The sequence below is a fragment of the Physeter macrocephalus genome, unplaced genomic scaffold, assembly GCF_002837175.3.
Source record: "Physeter macrocephalus isolate SW-GA unplaced genomic scaffold, ASM283717v5 random_743, whole genome shotgun sequence".
NCBI classification, from domain to species: domain Eukaryota; kingdom Metazoa; phylum Chordata; class Mammalia; order Artiodactyla; family Physeteridae; genus Physeter; species Physeter macrocephalus.
The window spans coordinates 22980-45547 of NW_021146029.1; the positions used below are offsets into that span (position 1 = coordinate 22980).

Genomic DNA, 22568 nt, shown 5'->3' on the forward strand with positions numbered 1-22568 from the left:
CGGAGCGGCTGGGCCCGTGAGCCATGGCCGCTGAGCCTGCGCGTCCGGAGCCTGTGCTCCGCAACGGGAGAGGCCACAACAGTGAGAGGCCTGTGTACCGCAAAAAAAAAAAAAAAAAAAGTAAGTTTAAAAAGTGAGTAGGCTACTAGTAACACAGGTGGTACACGGATATACCTGAGATTCTGCAGCTGGTGCAGGAATGGCTGACTGGGGGAACATTGACGCAAGCACAGTGAGGACGGTGCCTGAAATATCCCCTAACTGTCCACATGCCTTGAGCTGCCTGTTGTCTGTTTGCACTTCTTCCCCTCTGGAGACAGCTGGGTGATTTATTTCCACTTGATGACTGCCACCTGAAAGTGGCAGTGGACAAGGAGAGAACTCTGTGGGGAGGGGAAAGATCTGGGGGTGGCAGTTCTAAGAAACTCCTTGACCGTGATGCTGGTCATGATCGGTGCACGTACAAAGCACTTGCTTTGTGCCAGATGCTGTTCTAAGCACTTTCACTCTGTTATCTCCCAATGGTCCTAGGAGGTGGGCATACCATTGTCATCCCTATTGTACAGATGAGGAAACTGAGGCACTGAGTTGTTAGGCTGCTAGACTGCGGTCCAGTCTGGCTCTGTCTGTGCTCTTCTTCTGTGTTTTGCACGTATTACTTCCTGCTGGTCTTCTCGCCTTTGTCCCCTTCGTGGGTTAACTTACCTGGAGGTGGAGGCCTGGCTTCCTGGTCCTGGGGCTCCTTGGGTCTGGCTGAGTTGTAGGCAGTGATTCCCAGTCCCTAACTTGCCAGCAAAATTCACCCACAGAAATGACAGTTTAGGAAAGATGAAAAGGCTGCTGAAGTGAGTGCCACTGATCTCCTGGGGGTTACTTGAAAGTCACTAATACGAGATGCTCTGTGAAGGGAAGAACATTCCTAACCTAATGGCTGTGAGGACGGCAAACACCCTGAGTCTGACACCTGCCTCACCTCAGCCACCTAATCTGAATGACATGTTGAGTGCCTGCAGGTCCCAGCCTTCTCTGGGCCTGGGGTGTGGGTTTAGTGGGTGGCATAATTATAGGGAGCTCCTTGGATGACAGCAGCCAGCAGGGAGCTCTTTAATTGATGGGGTCAGACAGCAGTCATTGGCAGAATGGCGGTTATTAGCTCTTCCGCCAAAGCCGTGCAAACTAGCAGACATTCACCAAGTGTTTGCTGAGTAACCTTGGGCACTGGGGATGAGTAAGACATGGTTTCTGTCTTTGAAGAACTCTGAATCTAACAATGCAGAGTTTCCCCTGTATCAGTTAGCTCTTGCTGTGTAACAGACCATCCTGAAACGCACAGGCACATTTCGTTTTATTGCCCTTCTCTTGATTGCACTTTGCAGATACTGCGTTTTTTTACAAATTAAAGGTTTGTGGCCACTCTGCATTGAGCAAGGCTACTGGAACCATTTTTCTGACAGCATTTGCTCACTTTATGTCTGTCACATTTTGGTAATTCTCACAACATTTCAAACTTTTTCATTATTATCATATTTGTTATGTGATCTGTGGTCTTTGATGTTACTACCACAATTCACTGAAGGCTCAGATGACGGTTAGCAATTTTTATAGTAAAGTATTTAAAATTAAGGTATGTACATTGTTTATTTAGACATAATGCTATTGCACACTTCATATACTACAGTGTAGTGTAAACGTAACTTTTATATGCACTGGGAAACCAAAAAAGTCACATGACTCACTTTATTGTGATATTCGCTTTACTGCGGTGGTCTGGAACTGAGCCTGCAGTATCTCCGAGGTTGTAATGGCTTAAAAGAGAAAACATTTAGTTCATCATTCTGTAGGTGGGCAGTATGGGCTGGGCTCAGCTGGTCTCTCTCACGTCTCTGTGGCCAGCAGGTGGGTCAGCTGGGGGCTGGCTGGTCTTAGGTGGCCCTTGCTGGAGAAAAGCTCATCTATGCTCCATGTAATCTCCCACCATCCAGCAGGCCAGGCTGGGCTCATTTGCATGGTAGCTGAGCAGACAGGAAGTATGTGAGGCTTCCTGAGGCCTGGGCTCAGAATTGGCACTTTTGCTGCCTTCTATTGATAAAAGAAATCACAAGGGCAGCCAGGTTCAGTGGGTGGGGAAATAGATTCCACTTCTTAATAGGAGGATTCGATTTGCTAATAACACTTTGTTAAAAGCTTTTGCATGTATGAATATAAGAAATACTGGTCTGTATTTTTCCTGTCTTTGGAATGCCGTGCGTGGTTTGGGGATCAGGGTGATGCAGGCCTCATAGGATGGGTTGGGAGCCATTCCCTCCTCTTCGATTTTCTGGAAGAGTGTGTGTAGAGTTGGTATTATTCTTCCTTAAATGTTTGGCAGAATTCACCAGTGAGGCCATCTGGGCCTGGAGTTCTCTCTTCGGGAAGGGACTCCAGAGCCTTGATAAATATTTCTTTCTTCTTGTATTGCCAAACTGGAGGGAAAAGTCTGGCTCCATTTCTTGACTCCTTTTTAATTTATTTTTCAACATTTTAGAAAAATGAAGTATAGTTGATTTACAATGTTCGTTAACATTTCTTGACTTCTTAGCACTTTAGCCCCTTGAAATCTGGCTCCTTTCCTCCCTCCCTCCCTCCCTCCCTTCCTTCTTTGCTTCATTCATTCAGCACATTTGTTGAGCAACATCTATGAACTAGGCACTGTTGTAAGTGCTGAGAATACCGACCTGCCAGGTCCCTGACACTGTGGCCGGGGGGAAAGTTAACCCCCAAATGACAACTACAACATAGCATCGGGCCATGAGAGGTGCTAAGAGGAGAAACATAAAGAAGGGCTTTAGTTTACTTCACTAAAATTGTTATTACCAAGTTTGCCAGTGAGCTAATTTTCCATCCTGATTCCTTTTTCCTACTCTCTCTCTCTCTCTCTCTCTCTCTCTCTCTCGGCTTTGGGGTCCCACCGTCCACTCTTGGTTTTCCCCCGACCCCTCCTCTCTCCCAGCCCTTTCTCCCTGGTGCTGTTTCATAGTTACTAGCGGCTGTATCTCACATCCACACACCCACGACACAGGGATTTCTGTGCCCAGCTCCTGTCTCCTCCTGGGTGACAGTGCCGCCCATATTTCCAATTGCCCGGGAGCGTCTCCACCGTTGGTAACTAGACATTTCTAACACCGGTGAACTGTTTCCCTCACCCTTCAAATGTGCTCCTCCTACTCTAAGCCAAGCACGTGAGTGGAACCAGCGGCCACTCTGAGCCCCCAGAATCCTTTGCCCGACGCCCCACCCATCCCCTGGTCCTGCTGATTCTCCTTCTGAAGAGTCTCCATCCCTCCCTTCTGTTCACCTCCCAGTTTTTACCTTCATCTGGACCCTCTCCTTTTCTCACCAGGGCTTCTCTGACAGCTTCCCCCAATTCGTCTCCTTCTAATCCATCCTCCTGATTGTGGGATGTTTTTCTTCTAGAGGCAGATGTTATTCCTTTCCTGCTTCAAAGGCTTCCCCCTCTCCCCACTGCCCCCAGGATAACACTCAAACTTCCAAGCCCCATCGAGCTTCTCACCTGGCGTGGAGTTCTGGCTCAGCCCTGGGCCCTGCCCAGCTCACCCCCTCCTCACACTGGTAATGCTTTTGTGCCTCGGAGCATCCCGTTCCCTTTGCCTGCAACACCCTGTCCCCACGGCTCTGCCTGGCAAACCGCCCATCGTTTGAGACCCAGCCCAGATGTCGCTTCCTCCATGAAGCCTCTGATGCTGCCCCGACCCCAGCACGGGGCTAGTCACACTTTCCTTTATGTTCTCATAGCACGCATGTCATCACATCATGTTTATTTATTTATACGCCCTTGTTCTTTATGTACCTGGCAGCTCCCACGGGATGTGGAGCCTGCCTTACTCACCCACGTGTCACCAGGGACCGGTAGGCGGTGGGCGCTCAATGAGTGCTTGATGCCTGACATGTAGTGATGGCCAGCATCCAAAGCCACATGTGGCCCCAGGACTTTGGACCCATCTCCTGATCAGGCCGGAGGATGACAGGATCCCAAAAGGGAAGAGAAATTCAGATTTAAGGTGGGCAACATGGTGGCTTCTCGGATGGCAGATTGTCTAACTTCAAATCCCAGCTCCAGCCTTTACTAGCTGTGTGGTCTTAGAGAAGTTGCTTAACCTCGCTGAGCCTTATTTTCTTTACCTATAAAATGCGGCTAATTATAGCACCTACAGCATAGTGTTTTTGTGAGGAATGCATAAGTTAATACATGTGCCTGGCACATACTAGGCAATAAATGTTGGCTATCATTATTGCTGATATAGTAGTTATTATTATTACAGTGGATTGAAAGACTCAGGCAGAATCGTCCTCAGTGGCTTCTGCCCTGGAGCACTGCCAAATCCCAGTGTTCATTTCCGGACAGAGGCAAGCGTTGGCTCTGTGCCTAGAAGCCCCAGACCCAGTGAGCACAAAGCTGGGCCACCCAGGGCGAAGGGCTTCCATCATCCCCAGGGCATCTTGGACGCCTGGCCATTCGGGCTGGTTGGTGTCCAGATACCAGGGCAGGAAGGAGGCTGAGCTGACCTCTGCCTTCCTGAAAACAGGCCAAAGCCACTGTCCCTTCTGAGTGCTGTGGGTGGTATGTGGTGGAGGTGTGGGGTCTCAGCCAGCCTGGGGCAGAACCGCCAGCTCCAGAGTGGGCCTTGGAGTCCCTCTGGCCGTGGGCCTCGGGAGACTGCTTACCAGCTGGCCTTCCCCAGGGCTCAGCGCCCAGAGCCTCCCTGGCCTTCTGAGCGGGGCCCGTGGGTGGAGCCCTTCTGGGCTGGGGAAACCTCAGACACCAAACATCTCAGGTCTTGAAAGGTTTTGAAAGGTTCTACACCTCAGGATTGTCCTTTTGCTTACAATTCCGGGAAGAGGCCCCGACTCAGCTGAGAATGGGCCGTGGTTTAAATTGCAGGGAGAACTCCCGAGGGTGGGGTTAGAATCAGGTGGTCGAGTGGTCATCCTAACAGCCGCGGGAAGCTGCTGGCTCACTCTCGCTCCCCTGCACATAATGGAACGTGGCCAAAGCAGCTTCCTTTTAGCAACAGCAGGCAGGGGCCGGGGATCCCTGTGGTGGAGATTTGTGTTTTTCTGAAGGGAAGCAGAGGAGGGGACACTCACATCACCCGTGGGAAGGTCCCTTGGCCTTCTCTTCACCTGTAAGACCCTGCTGGTGATGTCCCACCATCAACGACAGATCAAAAGTTGCTTCTGGGGGAGGGAGGGCCGGTGAGTCACCAGCAGGACTTTCTCCACACCCAGTGCTAGATGTGCAGCACGGACACACACACACACGCGCGCGTGCACACGCACACATTTCAAGCAAACATTGGACCAAGGTGTAGTAGGACAGCACTGCTACTCAGGAGGCAGCGAGGAGATGCCAGTTCTTGGCATATCCTATTTGTCATCGGAGGTCTGGATGGACGTTTCTGGGAGTACTATACCTTATCCCAAACCATCAACCTTTTTTTTTTTTTTTTTTTTTGCGGTACGCGGGCCTCTCACTGTTGTGGCCTCTCCCGTTGCGGAGCACAGGCTCCGGACGCGCAGGCTCAGCGGCCATGGCTCACTGGCCTAGCTACTCCGCGACATGTGGGATCTTCCGGACCGGGGCACGAACCCGCGTCCCCTGCATCGGCAGGCGGACTCTCAAACACTACGCCACCAGGGAAGCCCCAGCCTTTTTTTTTTTAACCATCAGCCTTTAGAACTTGAAGTTCACTGAACCACGAAAACTGCATTCTGTGTGCATAATTTCCATAGCCCCGCCTACACCTCCCAGTGCCTCGCCCCCTCCTCCCCCTCCCCTACTCGCTCCAGGTCTGATACCCAGGGGATTCTTGCTCCTGCTCTAGGAAACCCATTTGCTGCTCCTTCTATTCCAGCTACTGATTCTTCTTCCTTAAAAAGAAATCTTAAGTTCTAATATTCTGTGTTCTCTGTTATTTTATGTGATTATTTTATAGAATAGGGAGTATTTAGGCCTTCAGTCTGAAAATGCTTTACCATGATTCCCTACGGTGCACCTAAATCAAGGTGGCAAGATCCACCTGAGTTTCTGGGTGGAAAGGGGGTGCATTGTGATAAATTTAGGAAACAGAACGGAGCCCATTCTACTGTGTCTGAATAAATCCTTTTAGTGATCAAGGAAAAACTCTATCCAAAGTCCAAACCAATATCAGAGTAGATCAGTAAAGACAACACATGCTTCAGCTGGGCCGGTGAGCTAATAGGATTAAAAATGCAAGAAATTCTATTTTTAGTACAAATGATGACTAAAGCAGAGATTTTAATGAAGTCCTCTCTTAATTAGCCCAGTCATATCTCAACTTTAGCTAATGGCCAGGGCAGAGAGACGCTGCCTTCCCAAATCCCCCCTGCCTGGTTGCAAAGCTTGAGGGAAATCCTGCCAAAGGTGAAGCGTACAAAGATGACTTGATGCTGCCTGTGCCCTCTCACCTGATTTTCATTAGGCTCTAAGCATGGGAGCAGGGAAGTGGGTAGTATAAAAATATAAAATATAAAAATTCCTGGATTTGGAGTTGGAAAACCAGAGGTTAGAGTCCCAACTCTGTGAACTTTAGCGAATCATGTGATGCCTTTGTGAGCCTCAGTTTTGCATCTGTAAAATGGGGATAATGATACCTTGCCCTGCCAGCTTCACAGGGTTGACATGAAGATACAACACAAGATACGCTGTGTAAACTGCAACTCGACCTTTAATCCTGAGGAGTCTCATTTCATGTGGGATGACCCCCTCTGAGCACACCCCCTCCCCAGGGATCTGCTTTGTCTCCTGCATGTCTTGAGGTTATGCTGGCATCCTGTGCCCTGGTCACAGTTAGGAGCAGATTTGCTGGTCTTGCCTGAAGAATATTTGTCTTGCTTGTCCTGTGACAGCAGCAGTTGCTGAGGCTGCGCCTGGCAGAGAGCAGGGGAGGACAGAGTTAGAAGAGAGGGACTGGCTTGAGACAGTACACTGCAAAGGAGGAGTCTAATGACAGGCTTGCAGCTGAAACTGTGCATTGCTTTGCATCTGGGGTTCTGCAACAGAAGTCTTGGAGTGATAAAAAGTTTGGAAAGAACTGAAGAAATGGGGAAAATAGAGCCACAGAGAGAGCAGGGAAAAGACAATCGGTAATGCTAGGGAAGAGAAGAGTTTTTAAGAAAAAAGTGCAATCAGAGTACACTATTTGGCCCTGCAGCGTGCAACATTTGCGTGGTCATAGCGTAAATGAGAATTAGCGGTGTGTGATAAGACTATATTGGGATGGTGGGAGTAGGAAGATGGACAGTGATGATGGTGAAAGAAACTCTTCCTTAGGCAGGAAGTCAGTCATGTTTATAATAGATGAATCAGGAAAGAGAAATATATGAATATTGTTTGGACATATGGAACTCTGGGGAAAATAAACAGCTGAAAGTGTTAAAAGAGATTGCTTCCGGGGATCAGGACTGGGGTAGGGCAGAGGCTGTTCTTTTCATCATATGCCTTTGATTCTATTACCTTCTTTTTTCTTAATCATCACATGTATTATGTAGATCAAAACATATTTTTAAAAGAGAAGTTCTGCAAGTCATAAGACTTTGATTTCTAGACAGGAACTTAAAGCTCATCTAGTACAGTCTCCCACCTTCAGACGGGTAAACACCCCAACCCAGGTGGCCTCTCCGAATGTCCTGCTCAGCCCCTGAAGAAATCACCGAAGGAAAAACAACGTGATTCGGACTGCTCGGTGAAAGTTGTGCTTGAAAGTGACAGAGGCTTTTGGGAAATGGTTGTTGACTATTGGAAGATTGCTGTGTACCCTGTGAGGGGTCTCCCACTGAGGACAAAAGGGCAATTGGAGTGGGGGCCAGGAGACCCCTAGTCCTTCTCTTCCTCCTGCCTTGCTGTGGGATCTGAGCGTGTCACGGCCCTTTCTGGCCTCAGTTCCTGCCTCTGGACAATCAGGGCTTTGAGTTTTCCCAGAGCCTTTATAGTTCTACATTCCTAGAACTAGAAATGACAGCAAATAGCTTTCTGTGCACCCAGCACAGCAGAGAAAGAGAGGGAATGGATAATAATCAAGTGAACAAATAAGATGTTTCTGACAGTGAAAATCTTCCAAAGAAAATAAGCCAGGGGGCTGGGATAGATGCTGATGGGATACACAGTACCGGAGGGGCATGGCTACTGGGTGATCAGGGCCGCTTCTCTGAGGAGGGGATGCTTGAGTTGAGACCTGGACAGCGCGTGAGAGAGCCAGCTGAGGGTGGAAGGGACAGGGTGCTCCCGGAAGCTCAGCTCCGAGAAACTGAGACCAGACCTGGCTGGCAGAGCGCTGAAGCCCACAAGGACAAGGGCAGACAAGAGAGATCAGCATTCAGTATGACATTTTTGGAAGGGAAAATAAATTTCTGTGAATGGCAAAGATGAATTTGATGCCGCCCTGGGTTTGTTGGGCTGGCCTTCATCCAACATCTATAGCCCAGGGAGCTGTCTGTTCTTCAGTATCTCCAGAGAGGGTCCACAGAGTCCCAGTGCAGGAGAAAACATGGGGAGGAGACAGCACCACTGGAGAGAGCCACGGGGATGGCAGAGGCTAGTCTATATAGGCCAGAATTATACTTCTGGGGGAACTAAGGGATGTTATTAGCTCAAAAAACATGACATCAAGGCTTGTCTACCTACCCAGTGCATACATAACGGTTGGTCCAGTACTTTATACCCTTTGAAAACCCTCGGAAGATCAAGGCTGGCACGGCACTAACAGTGTCCAGTATGCTTTGCAGTAAATTAAGTTTGAATTGAATTGAAAAATTAAAAGTAAAATAAATTAAATGTACTTATCCTTTGACCCAGCATCTCTACTTCTTGGAATCTGCCCCTCAGAAATACTAACACAAGCATGCAAAGAAATAAGTGCAAAGATGTCCACTGCAGTGTAGTTTGGAGTAGCAAAAAGTCTGGAAACACCCTAAAGGGCCATCAGTGGGGAACTAGTGGAGTAGATCGTGGCATGGCCACCCAACCGAACACCAGGCAGCCGTTGCAAGAATGAGGTGGATCCATATGCTGGAAAAGAATGATCTCTAGAGATATTATCAAGTGAGAAAAGCTGGGTTGGAGGATGGGCTCTTAGCTCCACACCCCTGCCCCCCATGAGCCCCTGGACCCCTAAGCCAAGGGAAATTGGGGCTCTGGGGGACAGACACACCCACTCGCTGTCTAGGGAGGAGGTGTGGGGAAGGACAAAGAAGCAGCGCTGCAAGGTGGCCTCTCAGCGGTTGGGCTCCACCAATCCAGAAAGTGGACACTGATGCACCCTCCAGTCAGGATCAAAGGAGTGAGTGAGGGGCGGGACCTGAGGCCAGGAGTGTTACCCTGGGGCAGCTCCCTCCACATGGAAACCTGAAGAGTGTGGAGTAAGTGTTCCCACGTAACAAATATTTCTGGAAAAACGCACAGGAAACTGGGAAGAGTGGGTCACTAAAGGAAAGGAACTTGAAGAGTGAGTCAGGGATAGTGATGAAGGGGAACTTCTTTCGGTATAGAGATGCAAGGGTAGAGGATCATTCTTAGTCTCTTCACAGTTCATGGGGTCTTCTCTATTTGTGAATAATTGACTCCAAAGCCTCTGGTGAGGTTACCAAGCAATGCCTTAGGTCTGAAAGTTCTGTCACTGATTTACCTCATTTTGTTTTTCACTGGGGATCTGAATTCCAGACACCAACATGGGAGAGTACTAAGTAGGTGACATGTCTGTTTTCCTTAATTTTCCTGGACTCCTAATGGTTCAAACCAAGCCATAGCCACCCTGTATGCCTCTAGACTTTTCTCTTACACTGAGCTCAAGACCTTACTTGACCTCTTGTAAAAACGTACTCTTTTCTCTGCAGGAGTTTATTTCTAATGTCTGGAATTCCAACTGAAATCACTCCCAGGTGTGAAAGCAGTGTTTCCCAGACACTAGGCAGTTGAGAACCACCTTCAGGATTTTTGCTGACATTGAAGACCACCTGCCCTTTTATTTACATAATATTTTTCTTAAATCACTTTTAAAACTTCAATAAAGTTGTTTTAAAAGGCAACTTTCTATCACTACTATAAATGGTATTCCTTCTTATAAAAAGAAAGAACCTCAAACAGAAATATAATAAAATCTAAACAACGTTGTTAAATTCGGGCTATGCACTGTGGCCCATCCAGAGTTCTGCTTTTTCTTTTTGTTTGAAAGAAAATTGCTAAGTGTCAGAGACAGTCCAGCACCCCAGGGTCTTTTTCCTTGATGGACTTGGAAGGATTCGAATGGGGACTTTCTTACTACGTGGTTCACTGTTCAGTGGTTCACTGTTATTTAATGCCATATCAATGCAGCATCCAAAATCATGCCTTATAACATTTGAATTCCACACTTTAGGAAAGAGTTAGTTAAAGCCTTTCTTTCCTTTTCTATAAAGTTTTAGTTACGTGTCCTTATGTATTTGTGTCATCTGAGTTGGACAATATGTAAAGCTATTATCACCCTGTAGTTACTGGCACTGCCTGTGATGCTGGCACTTTGGCATTCCAGCTGGTACTAAAGTGACGTGGCCTTCAGTGTGGTAATGCACCTTTTTTCGTGAGGGTCAGAAACGCATCTATTTGGAGGCAGCGTGGCATGGCAGCTAAGAATGATGCAGGCCTAAACAAAGGGGAATTTGTCCTTTTTAAAAGAATTGGGAGAATCTCTGAGCTGATTCACTGGGCTCTTCCAAATGACGATGTGCAGAATTGCATCTGGGACCGCCCAGGCTGAGCTCCGAAGCCACATGGCTCCTGGCTCATTGTTAATGAGTCCTGGGTCTCAGAGAGGGGCCCCTGTGTGAGCTCACGAGCCTTGTTCAGTCTCGCGAGGGAATAATGCGTCCCACGAGTGAGAGTGAGCCTGGTCAGAGAAAGGGTGGAGGGTTTGGAGCGTTTTGTGCAGTGCAGCTCTCTAAGCGGGACAGTTGGTATCAGAAAAAGCCTATTTTATTCTTTTTAAAAAAAATTTATTGATGTATAGTTGATTTACAATGCTGTGTGAATTTCTGCTGTTACGGCAAAGTGAGTCAGTTATACGTACATATATATGTATTCTTTTTCATTTTCTTTTCCATTATGGTTTATCACAGGATATTGAATACAGTTCCCTGTGCTATACAGTAGGACCTTGTTGTTTATCCGTTCTAAACATAATAGTTTGCATCTACTAATCCCAAACTCCCAGTCCTTCCGTCCCCCACCAACCCCCTTGGCAACCACAAGTCTGTTCTCTATGTCTGTGAGTCTGTTTCTGTTTCGTAGATATGGTCATTCGTGTCGTATTTTGGGTTCCACATGTAAGTGGTATCATATGGTATTTGTCCAAAAAGTCTATTTTAAATGATTCTATTTCAGAAATATCAGTGGATGCTCAAACTATTGGGGTGACATTTTGATGAGAGAGTAGATCTTTACATCATCTCAAAATATCTCCCTACATGTGCTGAACCTTGAAAACACTGCTAAATAAAAGAAGGCAGACACAAAAGGACAAATCTTACGTCATTCCGTTTCTATGAAATATCCAGAATACGCAAATCCATAGAAGGAAAGCAGATTAGTGGTTGCCAGGGGCCGAGTGGAGGGAGGAATGGGGAGTGTCTGCTTAATGAGTACAAGGTTTCCTTTCAAGGTGAGGAAGTGTTCTGGAACTAGATAGTAGTGATGGATGTACAACATTGTGAATGTACTAATTGTCATTAATAGTACATTTTTAAATTATGTGCATTTTATCACACTTTAAAAAATACCTCCCCAGAGATTACTTTTTAATTGCAAAGGAAAAATGCACAATGGAGAAATCTGGTGAACCTTAACCCCTTGATCAAAGTTACCATCACCAATAATGGACAAACTGACGTCCTGTGCCGCCTGGTGGGACACACTAAGGACACGTGAGTATGGAGTATTCTTGCCAAGAAAGCATACCCTGAATTTAATCGTTAGGAAGCATTAAACAAATGGAGGGACTTTCTACAAAATAAATGGTCAGTACTCTTACATAATATCAATGCCAGGAAAGGCCAAGAAAGGCTAAGGAACCATTCTAGATTACATTAGATTAGATTAGAATCTAATATAACGTGATAACAAAATGCAATGCATTATCTTGGATTTGACCTGGACCAAAAACATAGCTAAGGCCATTACTGAGATTATTGGAGAAATTTGAATATGGACTGTAGGTGAGATAAAATATTGTAAAATGTGAAATTTTTGTGATTATCATGCTGTGGTTATATATGGGAATGTCCTTGTTTTTCAGAGATGCACACAGAAATATTTAGACGTAAGTTATGGCATAGGCAACTTCCTCTCAAATGGTTCAGAAAAAATGTGTGTGTGGGGGTGGAGTATTTGGAGGGAGAGAAAGAGACTGTTAACAAATAACATCAATCCACTTAAAACTGGTGCTATAATGTTATCATAAATAGTGAAAACAAGATCTGATTTGGTTTTTTAAAGTGAAACTAAAACTTAATTTTATGTTACACAAAATTTTAGTAATAGTAACTGGTCACAAATTATTGGAATGAAAGAAGAATGAATCAAGTGTTGATTTGGGGTGTTAGTAGCATTCACTCGTCCAACAGGATTGGTTGATGTGACTTTTTTTTTTTTTTTTTTTTTTTTTTTTTTGTGGTACGCGGGCCTCCCTCTGTTGTGGCCTCTCCCTTTGCGGAGCACAGGCTCCGGACGCGCAGGCTCAGCGGCCATGGCTCACGGGCCCAGCCGCTCCGCGGCATGCGGGATCCTCCCAGACCGGGGTGCGAATCCGGTTCCCCTGCATCGGCAGGCGGACGCGCAACCACTGCGCCACCAGGGAAGCCCGATGTGACATTTTTGCTTGACATTTGCGTGTCGTTTGACCAAGACGATGGTCATTTTTGCAAAAATGTTCAAAGACTTCATCAGTTTTCCCAAGTGTCGCTGTTTATCCTTTGATATGCAAAGCATTCTTTTGAATGCTTTCTTTCTTTGCTTTCTTCCTCTTCGTCTTCTCCTCCTCCGTCTTCTCCTCCTCCTTCTTCTTCCACATCATTCAAGTTTATCTTTTTCCTCTTTTATTGCTAACTAGTTCAGCTTGGACAGGTCTTCACGTATTAACCCCTTCGGTGCCTTTTGACCGGTTGGACATTTAGGTTGATTCTATGTCTTGGCTATAGTGAATAGTGCTGCTGTGAACATCGGGGTGCACGTATCTTTTCCAATTAGAATTTTCCGTGGATATATGCCCAGGGCTGGGATTGCTGGATCATATGGCAATTCTATTTTTAGGTTTTTCAGGAACCTCCATACTGTTTTCCATAGTGGCTGCACCAACTTACATTGGGATTAATTTTATAAATGGTCAGATCATTAGGAAATATTTTCCTGTTTGATCACTTTTGCTTTGTTATGCAGCAGGGCAGCGGGAACTGTGATAATGAATACTCAGACGGTGAGCTTACTCTGGTGCTGTGAAATGCCCATGGCATTGCCTGGTGGGTGGGGGATCTGGAACAGCATTTTAGCACACACAGAGCTACTCTTTCCTGCCCTGGTGCCCGCGGTGTGCTGCTTCAAAGACTTGCAGTGCTTTTCCAAATTAGGGATTTTAATTTGTCCTCACCCCTCCTCCTCCTCCACAAGGAATATCTGGCGTCTGGATGCAACAGAGAAGAGCTTCACCTGCCAGACTTTGTCCAGTAAAGTCTCTAGGCAAAGGAAAGATGGGAAGAGCTGTTTAATAAGATTTTCTAAAACCCCATGAAAAGTTGCTTATTTTTCATTTTCCTAGTGCTTTGTCACTGACAGATTTCAATTTCTTTCACCCTCTTTAGCACATCTCCTCTGGGCTTTAAACGCTACTCCGTGCGCCACCGTGCCCCGTGAAAATGTTGGTGCTTCTGGCTTTCATCATCATCTTCCACATCACGTCTGCGGCGTTGCTCTTCATTGCTACCATCGACAACGTAAGTTCCCTTTCCTTTGACCATCCCAGAATCCCTGGATCCTAGAGTCAGTAGAAGTAGGATTGAGAACTCCCCCAAGGTGATTATAATTTGGGGTTATCCTCCCTACCAAGCACACCCATCTCCTCAGCCCGGGCCCGAGGACTCTTGGCCCAGTGTGGAGGTTCGAAGCATCACATGTGTCTGGACGGGCAGGGACCTTGGTCCTCTCATCCGTGAGTCCCCCCCAGAGCCTGGCAAGATGCCTTGGCTGTAGGAAGCCCTGTGAGGATGTGGCTTAAATTCAGCTCTCTGCAGGTCATTTTCTTAACCGTGGCACGGTTGTCATTTTGGGCTGGATCATTCTTTTTGTGGACGTTTAGCACATCGTAGGATGTTTAGCAGCATCCTCGGTCTCTACCCACGTGATGCCAGCAGCCCTCTAGCCCCTAGTTGTAATGCCCAAAAATGTCTTCAGATATTGCCAAGTGTCTCATGGGAGGCAAAACCACCCTTGGTTGAGGACCGTTGCCCTAGATCTCCCAGATGATCCATCCCAGGTGATCTTTGCCCCCTCCTGTCTCTGACGTCTCCTTACTGACAGCATCCCTCGTTGCCAGCCCACCTGGCCATGCCCTTCCCAGCGAGCTCACGCTTGGAACTTTCCCCATTCTGCCCATGAGCCCATGAAAAATATAGTTCTTTCCTTGAGTGTCCAGCTCACAGCCGTATAGCATTTGATAAATAACCTATGGGCATAGACTAACATCCCTCCTGGCAGGAAATGAAGCTTTTTACCAGAGATGCCCTATGGCCCATAGCCTGACCCAAAGGCCTGGCTTCAATCCTGATAGTTTCAGACTGTGGAGACATTTAGAGTCAGAAAGTCAGCTCAGAAAGCCAGAAAGTGCACCTACAAGCAACCATCCAGTCTGGCTGCATATAGACTCCTGTCAATTAATCATCAAAATAACAACAACATGGACCAGGACAACACCTGTCACTTAGGGAGTACTTACTCCGGCAGCGCGTATGCTCGGCCCTTTTATGTGCCTCATCTCATCTAAGCCTCCCCTCAGGTCTACAAGATAGGTCCTCTCCTGGCACTATTTTATGATGGGGAAACTGGGCCTCAGGGCATTTAGGGAGCCTGCTGGAACTGACATGGCAGGAAAGTGGCAGAGCTGGGATTTGAAGCGTTCCAGAGGCTCCTGGCTCTACATCCTGTAAGGATCCTGTAAGGAGTGCAGTGATTGGGTCTGGGTTCCTGGAGGTTCTGGAAGAGCTGTCATGAGTGGCCAGGGCAGGGACCACATTGATGCCGTGAGTTAAAGTCCTGGGAACCTACCGTTATCCAAAGGACCCACTCTCTGTGAACTAAGTGGTTTTGAATGTTCTTTTAGAATCTTTTTCTATTGCTTTCATCTAGTCCCTTGGGATCCTGAAAAGGTCCCAGACACAGTGAAAGGGATAGATTAACATTCAGGGCAGAAAAGCCATCAGCCACAGCACCAGCGAATCCTGTGGGTGTTTCTGTTACCGTGGCCCTTACTGAGAAGACACAGGTGGGCATTTTTGCCAGTCGGTGAGTCACGCGGTCTCCGTTGTGAGTTAGGAATTGGCGCTTGGTACTATCCTTAGGCACGTCGTGGGAGCTCAGTGACCGGCTGTTGCCTGGATGGGGGTGGGGTAGGGGGGAGAGTCCAGGCTCCGGGTGGGCGGAAAGCAGAAGGAGGCCCATCTGGGGGCAAAAGAACATCAGGAGCACAGAGAGAAACAGAAGCATTTGGATGGAAAGCAGGAGAGTCTTTCGTCTGATGATTTCATCCGTGACGGGCTCTCCCCGCTAGATCTCATCCTTTCCCTCCTCTCCTCCGGCATCGCCCCTGCAGTTCTGTTGGAATTCACCACCAGCTGAGCCTCACCTCCTCACCCACGTCCTGGGAGGGCCTGGACCTTCCCTTTCAGCAGACTAGTGGAGTGGGCGTCACCTGGGAGCCTGTTAGAAATGCAGACTCTCAGGCCCCACCCCAGACCCCTTGAACCAGAATCTGCATTCTAACCAGATCCCCAGGTGACCTGCGTGCACACCGCAGGTTGAGAAGCACCGGTCCCAAATTTTCATTTACTCCTGTGCCTCACCTGATTAGGGGCCCATGTTTTCATAATGAACGAACAGCCTTTCCCTGTGTTTCCATTTCGTGTTACAGGCCTGGTGGGTAGGAGAGGAGTTTTTTGCAGATGTCTGGAGAGTATGCATCAACAACACGAATTGTACAGAAATCGATGACTCCATTCAAGGTGGGTGTGAAGCTGATGGGAAAGCACTGAGTGACAAAAGATCCCTCGGGAGAAAGGCTTCCCTGTTGTCTGACTCCTCACCCCTCCTTCATCACAGCCTGTGCAGAGAGGGGCCTGGCTGCTGCTCAGGGCATGCTGAGCAGGGGTCAGCGTAAGCTGGGGACAGGAGGGAGTGGGGAAGCCAGAGGCCAGAGGGCACCGACTCCAGGAACGCTGGGCCCCATCCTTCTCTTCTCTCTTTCTTGGCCAAGCAGAGCTTCCCTCCCTCACCCCTTCTCAGCTTCCACCCTCATCTAGAATCTTCTCCCCACACCTCTAAATAGGCTCAGAGACATCTGTGTTACTTCCCTGCATCTGAGCAGCCTAATGGGCAGAAACCTGAGAGCGGGCTCCTTTAAGAGCTGTGTGACCTTACCTTGGGCAGGTCACGTGAGGGCTCAGACTCTCAATAGCCTCAGCTGTACATGCAGGTGACAGCAGTGCACCTGCCACGCCTGCCCCTGTACAGGAGCCACAGTAGACAAAAGGGCTTTGCGAATACAGAAAATCGCACCTAAAAACATGCCAACCCCTCTCCTTCACTGTGGAGCGAACGGGTTGGTTTTCTGTTGTCGAACTGATAGAAGAGGCATTTTGGCTCCCAGTGCCTGATAAAATACTGGATGCCCAGTTAAATTTGATATCTCACATAAACAACTAATAATTTAGTATAAGTATGTCCCAAATATTACACGGGACCTACTTATACTAAAAAAAATTGGTTTTGTTTACCTGATATTCAAATTTAACGAGCATCCTGTTTTTATGTTTTTTTTCCTGGAATCCTATTTAGAGAGCAAGGGACCTTGATCACTGGGTCCTAAAGTCTCGCTATTCCATCAATAACAATGTCAACATTCATAATAAAAGCAAAAATACCAATAGAAGGCATCATTTATTGAAGGTTTACTGGGAGGCATTGGGCTAAGTCCTTTACGTAAGTGATCTCCTGGCCCTCTCTGCAGGGACTGTTGGCCCTGTTTCAAGATGGGGAAACTGAGACACAGAGAAGAAACCCAAGTTCACAAAGTCAGGAGTAAATGATGGAGTTAGGATTCCAGTCTAGACATGACCAACTCTGAAGCCTGCATTCTAAAACACATAATGCAATCCACGCCACCTCCCCTCTGGGTCTGTTTCTCTGCTGTGCTAACCCTTGACCCTGGAAACAGCCATTCTTCCCTGTTGGAGCCCCATCGTTGCCAGGGTGCCTGGTCAGCTGGGAGCACTGGCTGTGCTCTGAGGCAATGTTTCCAAGCTTCTGTCGTTTGCATACAACATCCCCTGTGTGCATTTCTTACCTCTTATTTTTCTTTATTTTTTTAAATTGAAAAAAATTTTTTTTTGGCTGCGCCATGCAGCTTGCAGAATCTTAGTTCCCTGACCAGGGGTCGAACCTGGGCCCCCTGCAGTGGAAGCGTGGAGTCCTAACCGCTGGACCACCAGGGAATACCAGGGAATTCCCTTATTTTCCTTTAAAATAGCTAGCTGGCAAACTACGAGCCAGATTCAGTCCAACGAGCTAAGAATGGTTTTTATATTTTTAAAGCATTGTAAAAAAAAAAGCAAAAAACGCCAAAAATATGACAATGAACAAGGGACTGTATGGCCACAAAGCCTAGAATATTTACTATCTGGCCTTTACAGAAAAAACCATGCCAACACCTGCTTTAAAACAGTTCACTTTTTCCCTACATAAATTTATTTTAAAGGGAACTTTCATCTGCCTATTGGAAGTGATACACTGGTATGACTTACCCGTAAAAGAAAGAAAACTTAAAAAAAAAAAAACTACATTGAAAACCTAATGATGTTATTAAATTCTGAACAGATGCACTTGCCTTTTGATGGCGTTGAATCTGTCTCTGGTTCTTTCCTGGTTAAAAACCAAAACCACCACCAACACCCAGATACTGGCAGGTGTTACAAAAGTGCAAAAGCACCAGGTGTAGAGCTCCTTCTCCTCTTTGGGGTCCTTGGACGAATTTAAACACGAGCAAAGGGAACATTCCTCTCTTTAGGTGAGGTTTGGTTGTTCGGTGACCTGGTTGGGTTCCACCTACGTTCATCTCATCAGCCAACAGTGGTACATGCTGCACCCACCCCCCAGCTTTGAGAAACTCTGCCCTAAAAAAAAAATGAATCCATCTTTTTCTCTAAAGCCTTTGTCTTAGTCCATTTGGGCTGCTAAGACAGTACCATAGATGGGGTGGCTTGAACAACAGATACTTATTTCTCACAAGGTGCCAGCAGATCCAGTGTCTGGTGAGGCCTCCCTTCCTGGTTTGTACACAGCCACCTTCTTGTGTCCTTACCATGCAGAGAGCAGAGAGCAAGACAAGCTATTGTGTCTCTTATAAGGGCACTCATCCCATTAATGAGGGCTCCACCCTCATGACCTAATCACCTCCCAAAGGCCCCCACCTCCTAATACCATCCCATTGGGGGTTAGGATTTCAACAGATGAATTTTGGGGGGGATACAAACATTCAGCCTACAGCAGCAGCCATGTTTTCCATATTTGCCCCAGCACCTGGGGTACTTGCTAAAAATACAGATTCCTCGTGCCCATCCCAGAAGGACTGTATCATAATCTCAGAGGAAGAGGCCCAGGAATCTATTTTAAGAAGCCCACAGGTGATTCCCAGGATCGGACAAAGTTGGGAAGCTCTGCTCTAAGCCAGAGGGTCACAACCTTGGCCCCACGTTGGAATTCCCTGGGGGACTTCACATGCCCTGCCCCTCTTCTTGTCTGATCCCAACACCAGAGGTTCTGATTTATTTTACCTCAGGGTAGCCTGCAGGATTTTTATTTTTAATGGAGCTATAATTTACAAACAAGGAAATGCACACTTCTTAAGGGCTCAGTTCAAAGTTTTGACAATTATATATACACCCATGTAACTATCATCCAAAGCAAGATAGAGAACATTCCCATCATCTCAGAAAGTTTCCTCGAGCCCTTTTCCACTCACTACCCACCACTCCCTGCCCCAAGGGACAGGGTTTCTGACTTCTGTCCCCATGGTTCTCTCTCTCCTGCTCTTAGGCTTCATATGAAATCATATGGTGTGTATGTGTGTGTGTGGGGGGGGTCTGGCTTCTGTTCTCACTGTAGGGAATGGGGAGGGGGCTAGATGCTCTCTGAGAGATCCATTGGACCAGGATCCATTGCTGTAAATGTTGGATTAAGTACTTACAAATCATGCTTCCCTCCAGTCAGTTTCAGGTAAAATTGAAAAAAAAAAAAAAATGTGTCCTTAGGTTTTCCTCTGCAGCTTTGGGCGCTGTTCCCTCACCTATCTTAGCTGCATCCTGGTGATAACATCCAGCCCTTACACAGGACTCCCTTTTTGCTAGCACCGCCTGAAATCCTTACATAGTTGTGTTCATTCCATGTTCCCCCACTGATGAGGTGGGAGCTATTACTAATCCCCATTTTACAGGTGAGGAAACTGAGACCCACACAGGTGGCTCCAGTCCCTGCACTTGATCCCTTCATAGCCTCACCTGTGTCCTTCCCACACGCAGTGCCCTCCACCCAAGACCAGCTTCCTTTCTTCCTTGAAAATTCCCGGTGCCGAGCCCCAAGCTCTCATGCCCCACTCACTAAGGCTAATCTGAAAAAACCCTCACTTTCCCTTTTCCTAAATAACAATCACAAGGCTCACTCTCTTAGAGGGTATTTTGTGTCCACAGAACACTTCCAGAAGGTCCCTCAGCCCCGTGAGCCCTGTATCTCCGAGAATCCCTTTGGAGGTCTTTATACGGTGCAGACCCCCAATCCTGATGCAACCCATCCCATTCCAGCCTCTTGATCCGGAATCTGCCAGGTTGGAACCTGATAATTTGTACTTTAAATAAAAAACCTGACCATGAGCCAGGCACCTGGGGGCAATGCCCAAACCAGGAAGACTGCAGAGTGGGTGGTTCTTGCTCCATTTTCCAGATAAGGATGTTGGAGATCATCTGGTCAATTGCACAACTGCACACTGGAGGGAGGGGGTGTCAGGAAGACTCCTTGGCTGCCCTTGTGCTCATTCTGTGCAGATGAAAGCCTGGTGCCCTTTTGCTTCCCATCATCCCTGCTCTGGAGCTGTCGCTGTGCACCCCAGGGGCCCGGGCGGTCTGTGGTCCTCAGTCATGAGCTCTTGCCCTTTCCCCACAGAATTCTCCACGGTGCAGGCGGTCCAGGCCACCATGATCCTGTCCACCATCCTCTGCTGCATTGCCTTTCTGATCTTCGTGCTCCAGCTCTTCCGCCTCAAGCAGGGAGAGAGATTTGTTTTAACCTCCATCATCCAGCTCATGTCGTGTAAGTAAAACGATGGACTTCCTGGAGTAAACACTCTCTTCCCAGCCAATCATGAGTAGAAGCCAGGAGGAGTGTGGGAGGTGAGGACTTGGAAAGGAGAGGTTGGCAGCTGTGCCATGGTGGGATGTTTTATACTTCAGACTTCAGATTTAGTTAGGGGGTCAAGAAAGGCATCCTGAAGACATGAAGCCTGAGCTGGGATCTCTAGGGTAAGTAGGAGTTGATGTCTTGGCACAGAGGAGAGAAGCATAGGTCCCCCAAGGAAAATCTGGGTACTTAACCTCATCCTACCACTAATATCTGTGAGTGCTGGTGATTCAGTGAGGATGCTTTTGCCTGCTAGTAAGAGAAAAATCCAATTAACAATGACTTCGGCCGCAAAAACCTTTACTTTTTTTATATAACAAATCGCTTAAAGGTAGAAGGTGTCAGAGTTGGTTTGGCAGCTCAACATCATCATCAAGAAGCCCCACTCCTTCCATCCTTCCATGCTGTCATCTTCAGAGTGTCAGTGATGACCTCATGGCCCCCTAAAGGCTGCTGCAGCTCCAGACATTCATCCTGGCCTAACAGTTTCTAAAACAGTAAGCAAGGGAAAATACAGCAACAAAAAAAATGCTTTCTCCTCCCACATCTCCCTCTTTTCAGGGTATTATATTTTTCACTGAAGGATTTTCTGTGGCCAGAACTGGGACACGTGGAACCATAAACTATAGCAAGTAAACAGGAAGAGGATTGCCAAGAGGGGTTGGCAGATTATGGCCCATGGGCCAAATCTGGCCCACTGCCTGTTTTTGCAAATAAAATGTTATTGGAACACAGCCCCGCCCACTCATTTATGTATCATCCATAGCTGCTTTCATGCTGGGACAGCAGAGTTGAGTAGTTGCAACAGAGACCGTACGTGGCCTGCAAAGCAGACTGCTTCCTGCCTGGCTGACCGATGGCTTGGACCAATTATGACCCTTTGGGCTGGGTAGCTGGCTGCCCAAACAACATTGAGTTCAGCTAGCAAGAATGGGAAGCAAAATGGCTACAGGGTAGGCAGCGATATTCTGCTACAAAATATTAGTTGTAATCTTTCCAAGAGACTAAAATAAATACCTACTAATACCAAAAACTGAAGTTTGTCTTCAGCTCTGACCATAGTCCCCTCAGGTCCCTGGTGCTTGCTGTGGTCTGTGATTTATTTGGACCCTGGCTTTCTTCCGACAGGCCTGTGTGTCATGATTGCAGCTTCCATTTATACAGACCGGCGCGAAGACATTCACAAGAACAACTCAAAACTGTACGACCTGACCTCGGACGGCAGCTACGGCTACTCCTTCATCCTGGCCTGGGTGGCATTTGCTTTCACCTTCATCAGCGGCCTCATGTACCTGATACTGAGGAAGCGCAAATAGAGCCGAGGAGCTGGGTCGCTTTCGCTGCAGTACAGAATCCACGTTCAGATAACCGTTTTGTATATAATCAATTTTTTTTGTGGTTTTTCTAGCAAACACATTGTTTCCTTTAAAAGCCAAAAGGAGAAGAATTTTTGCATTCTTGAGATCAGAGAATAGACCATGAAGGCTGGAATTCAGAACTCCTGCCCATCCGAAAGACTCAACACAACAAAGCCAAAAATCCAGCAATGCTCAAATCCAAAAGTGTTCAGCAGGATCTTTCTTAACCATGGGGATGTAATGTGATGTGACAAGAGGCCAAGAAAGCCAGGTCTCGGGGGACGTCTTCCCCTAGGTTTGGGCTATGCTGAGCTCCCCTCACCTCAGCTCTTCTTCCTGAATCTCTCTGTGTTAGTGGTAGAAGGTGGAGTGAGGGGGGTCCAGGTAAGGGAGGAAACCTCCTCAGATGTTTAGCCAAGTTCCACATGAGAAACAGGTATAGCCCCTGGTGTTCTGTC

The 22568-nt window shown here is 47.3% G+C and overlaps 1 protein-coding gene across 2 annotated transcripts in view; it reads left to right on the forward strand.

Annotated features, from left to right (window-relative positions):
- EMP2 (epithelial membrane protein 2) overlaps positions 1–22137 on the forward strand; it is a 35759-nt gene extending 13622 nt beyond the window's left edge. Inside the window, exons 2-6 of one of the 2 annotated variants that reach the window (XR_003678699.2) lie at positions 13900–14031; positions 16221–16311; positions 20519–20665; positions 21084–21249; positions 21881–21966. Coding sequence is in view for 1 of the 2 variants with exons in the window: in XM_007101638.3 (XP_007101700.1) it covers positions 13954–14031; positions 16221–16311; positions 20519–20665; positions 21881–22068 (504 nt within the window). In the remaining variant the exon portion in view is untranslated. Of the gene's footprint in view, positions 1–13899; positions 14032–16220; positions 16312–20518; positions 20666–21083; positions 21250–21880 lie in introns of both variants that reach the window. The other variant, XM_007101638.3, reaches the window with a different exon arrangement.
- Positions 22138–22568: the final 431 nt, after the last annotated feature.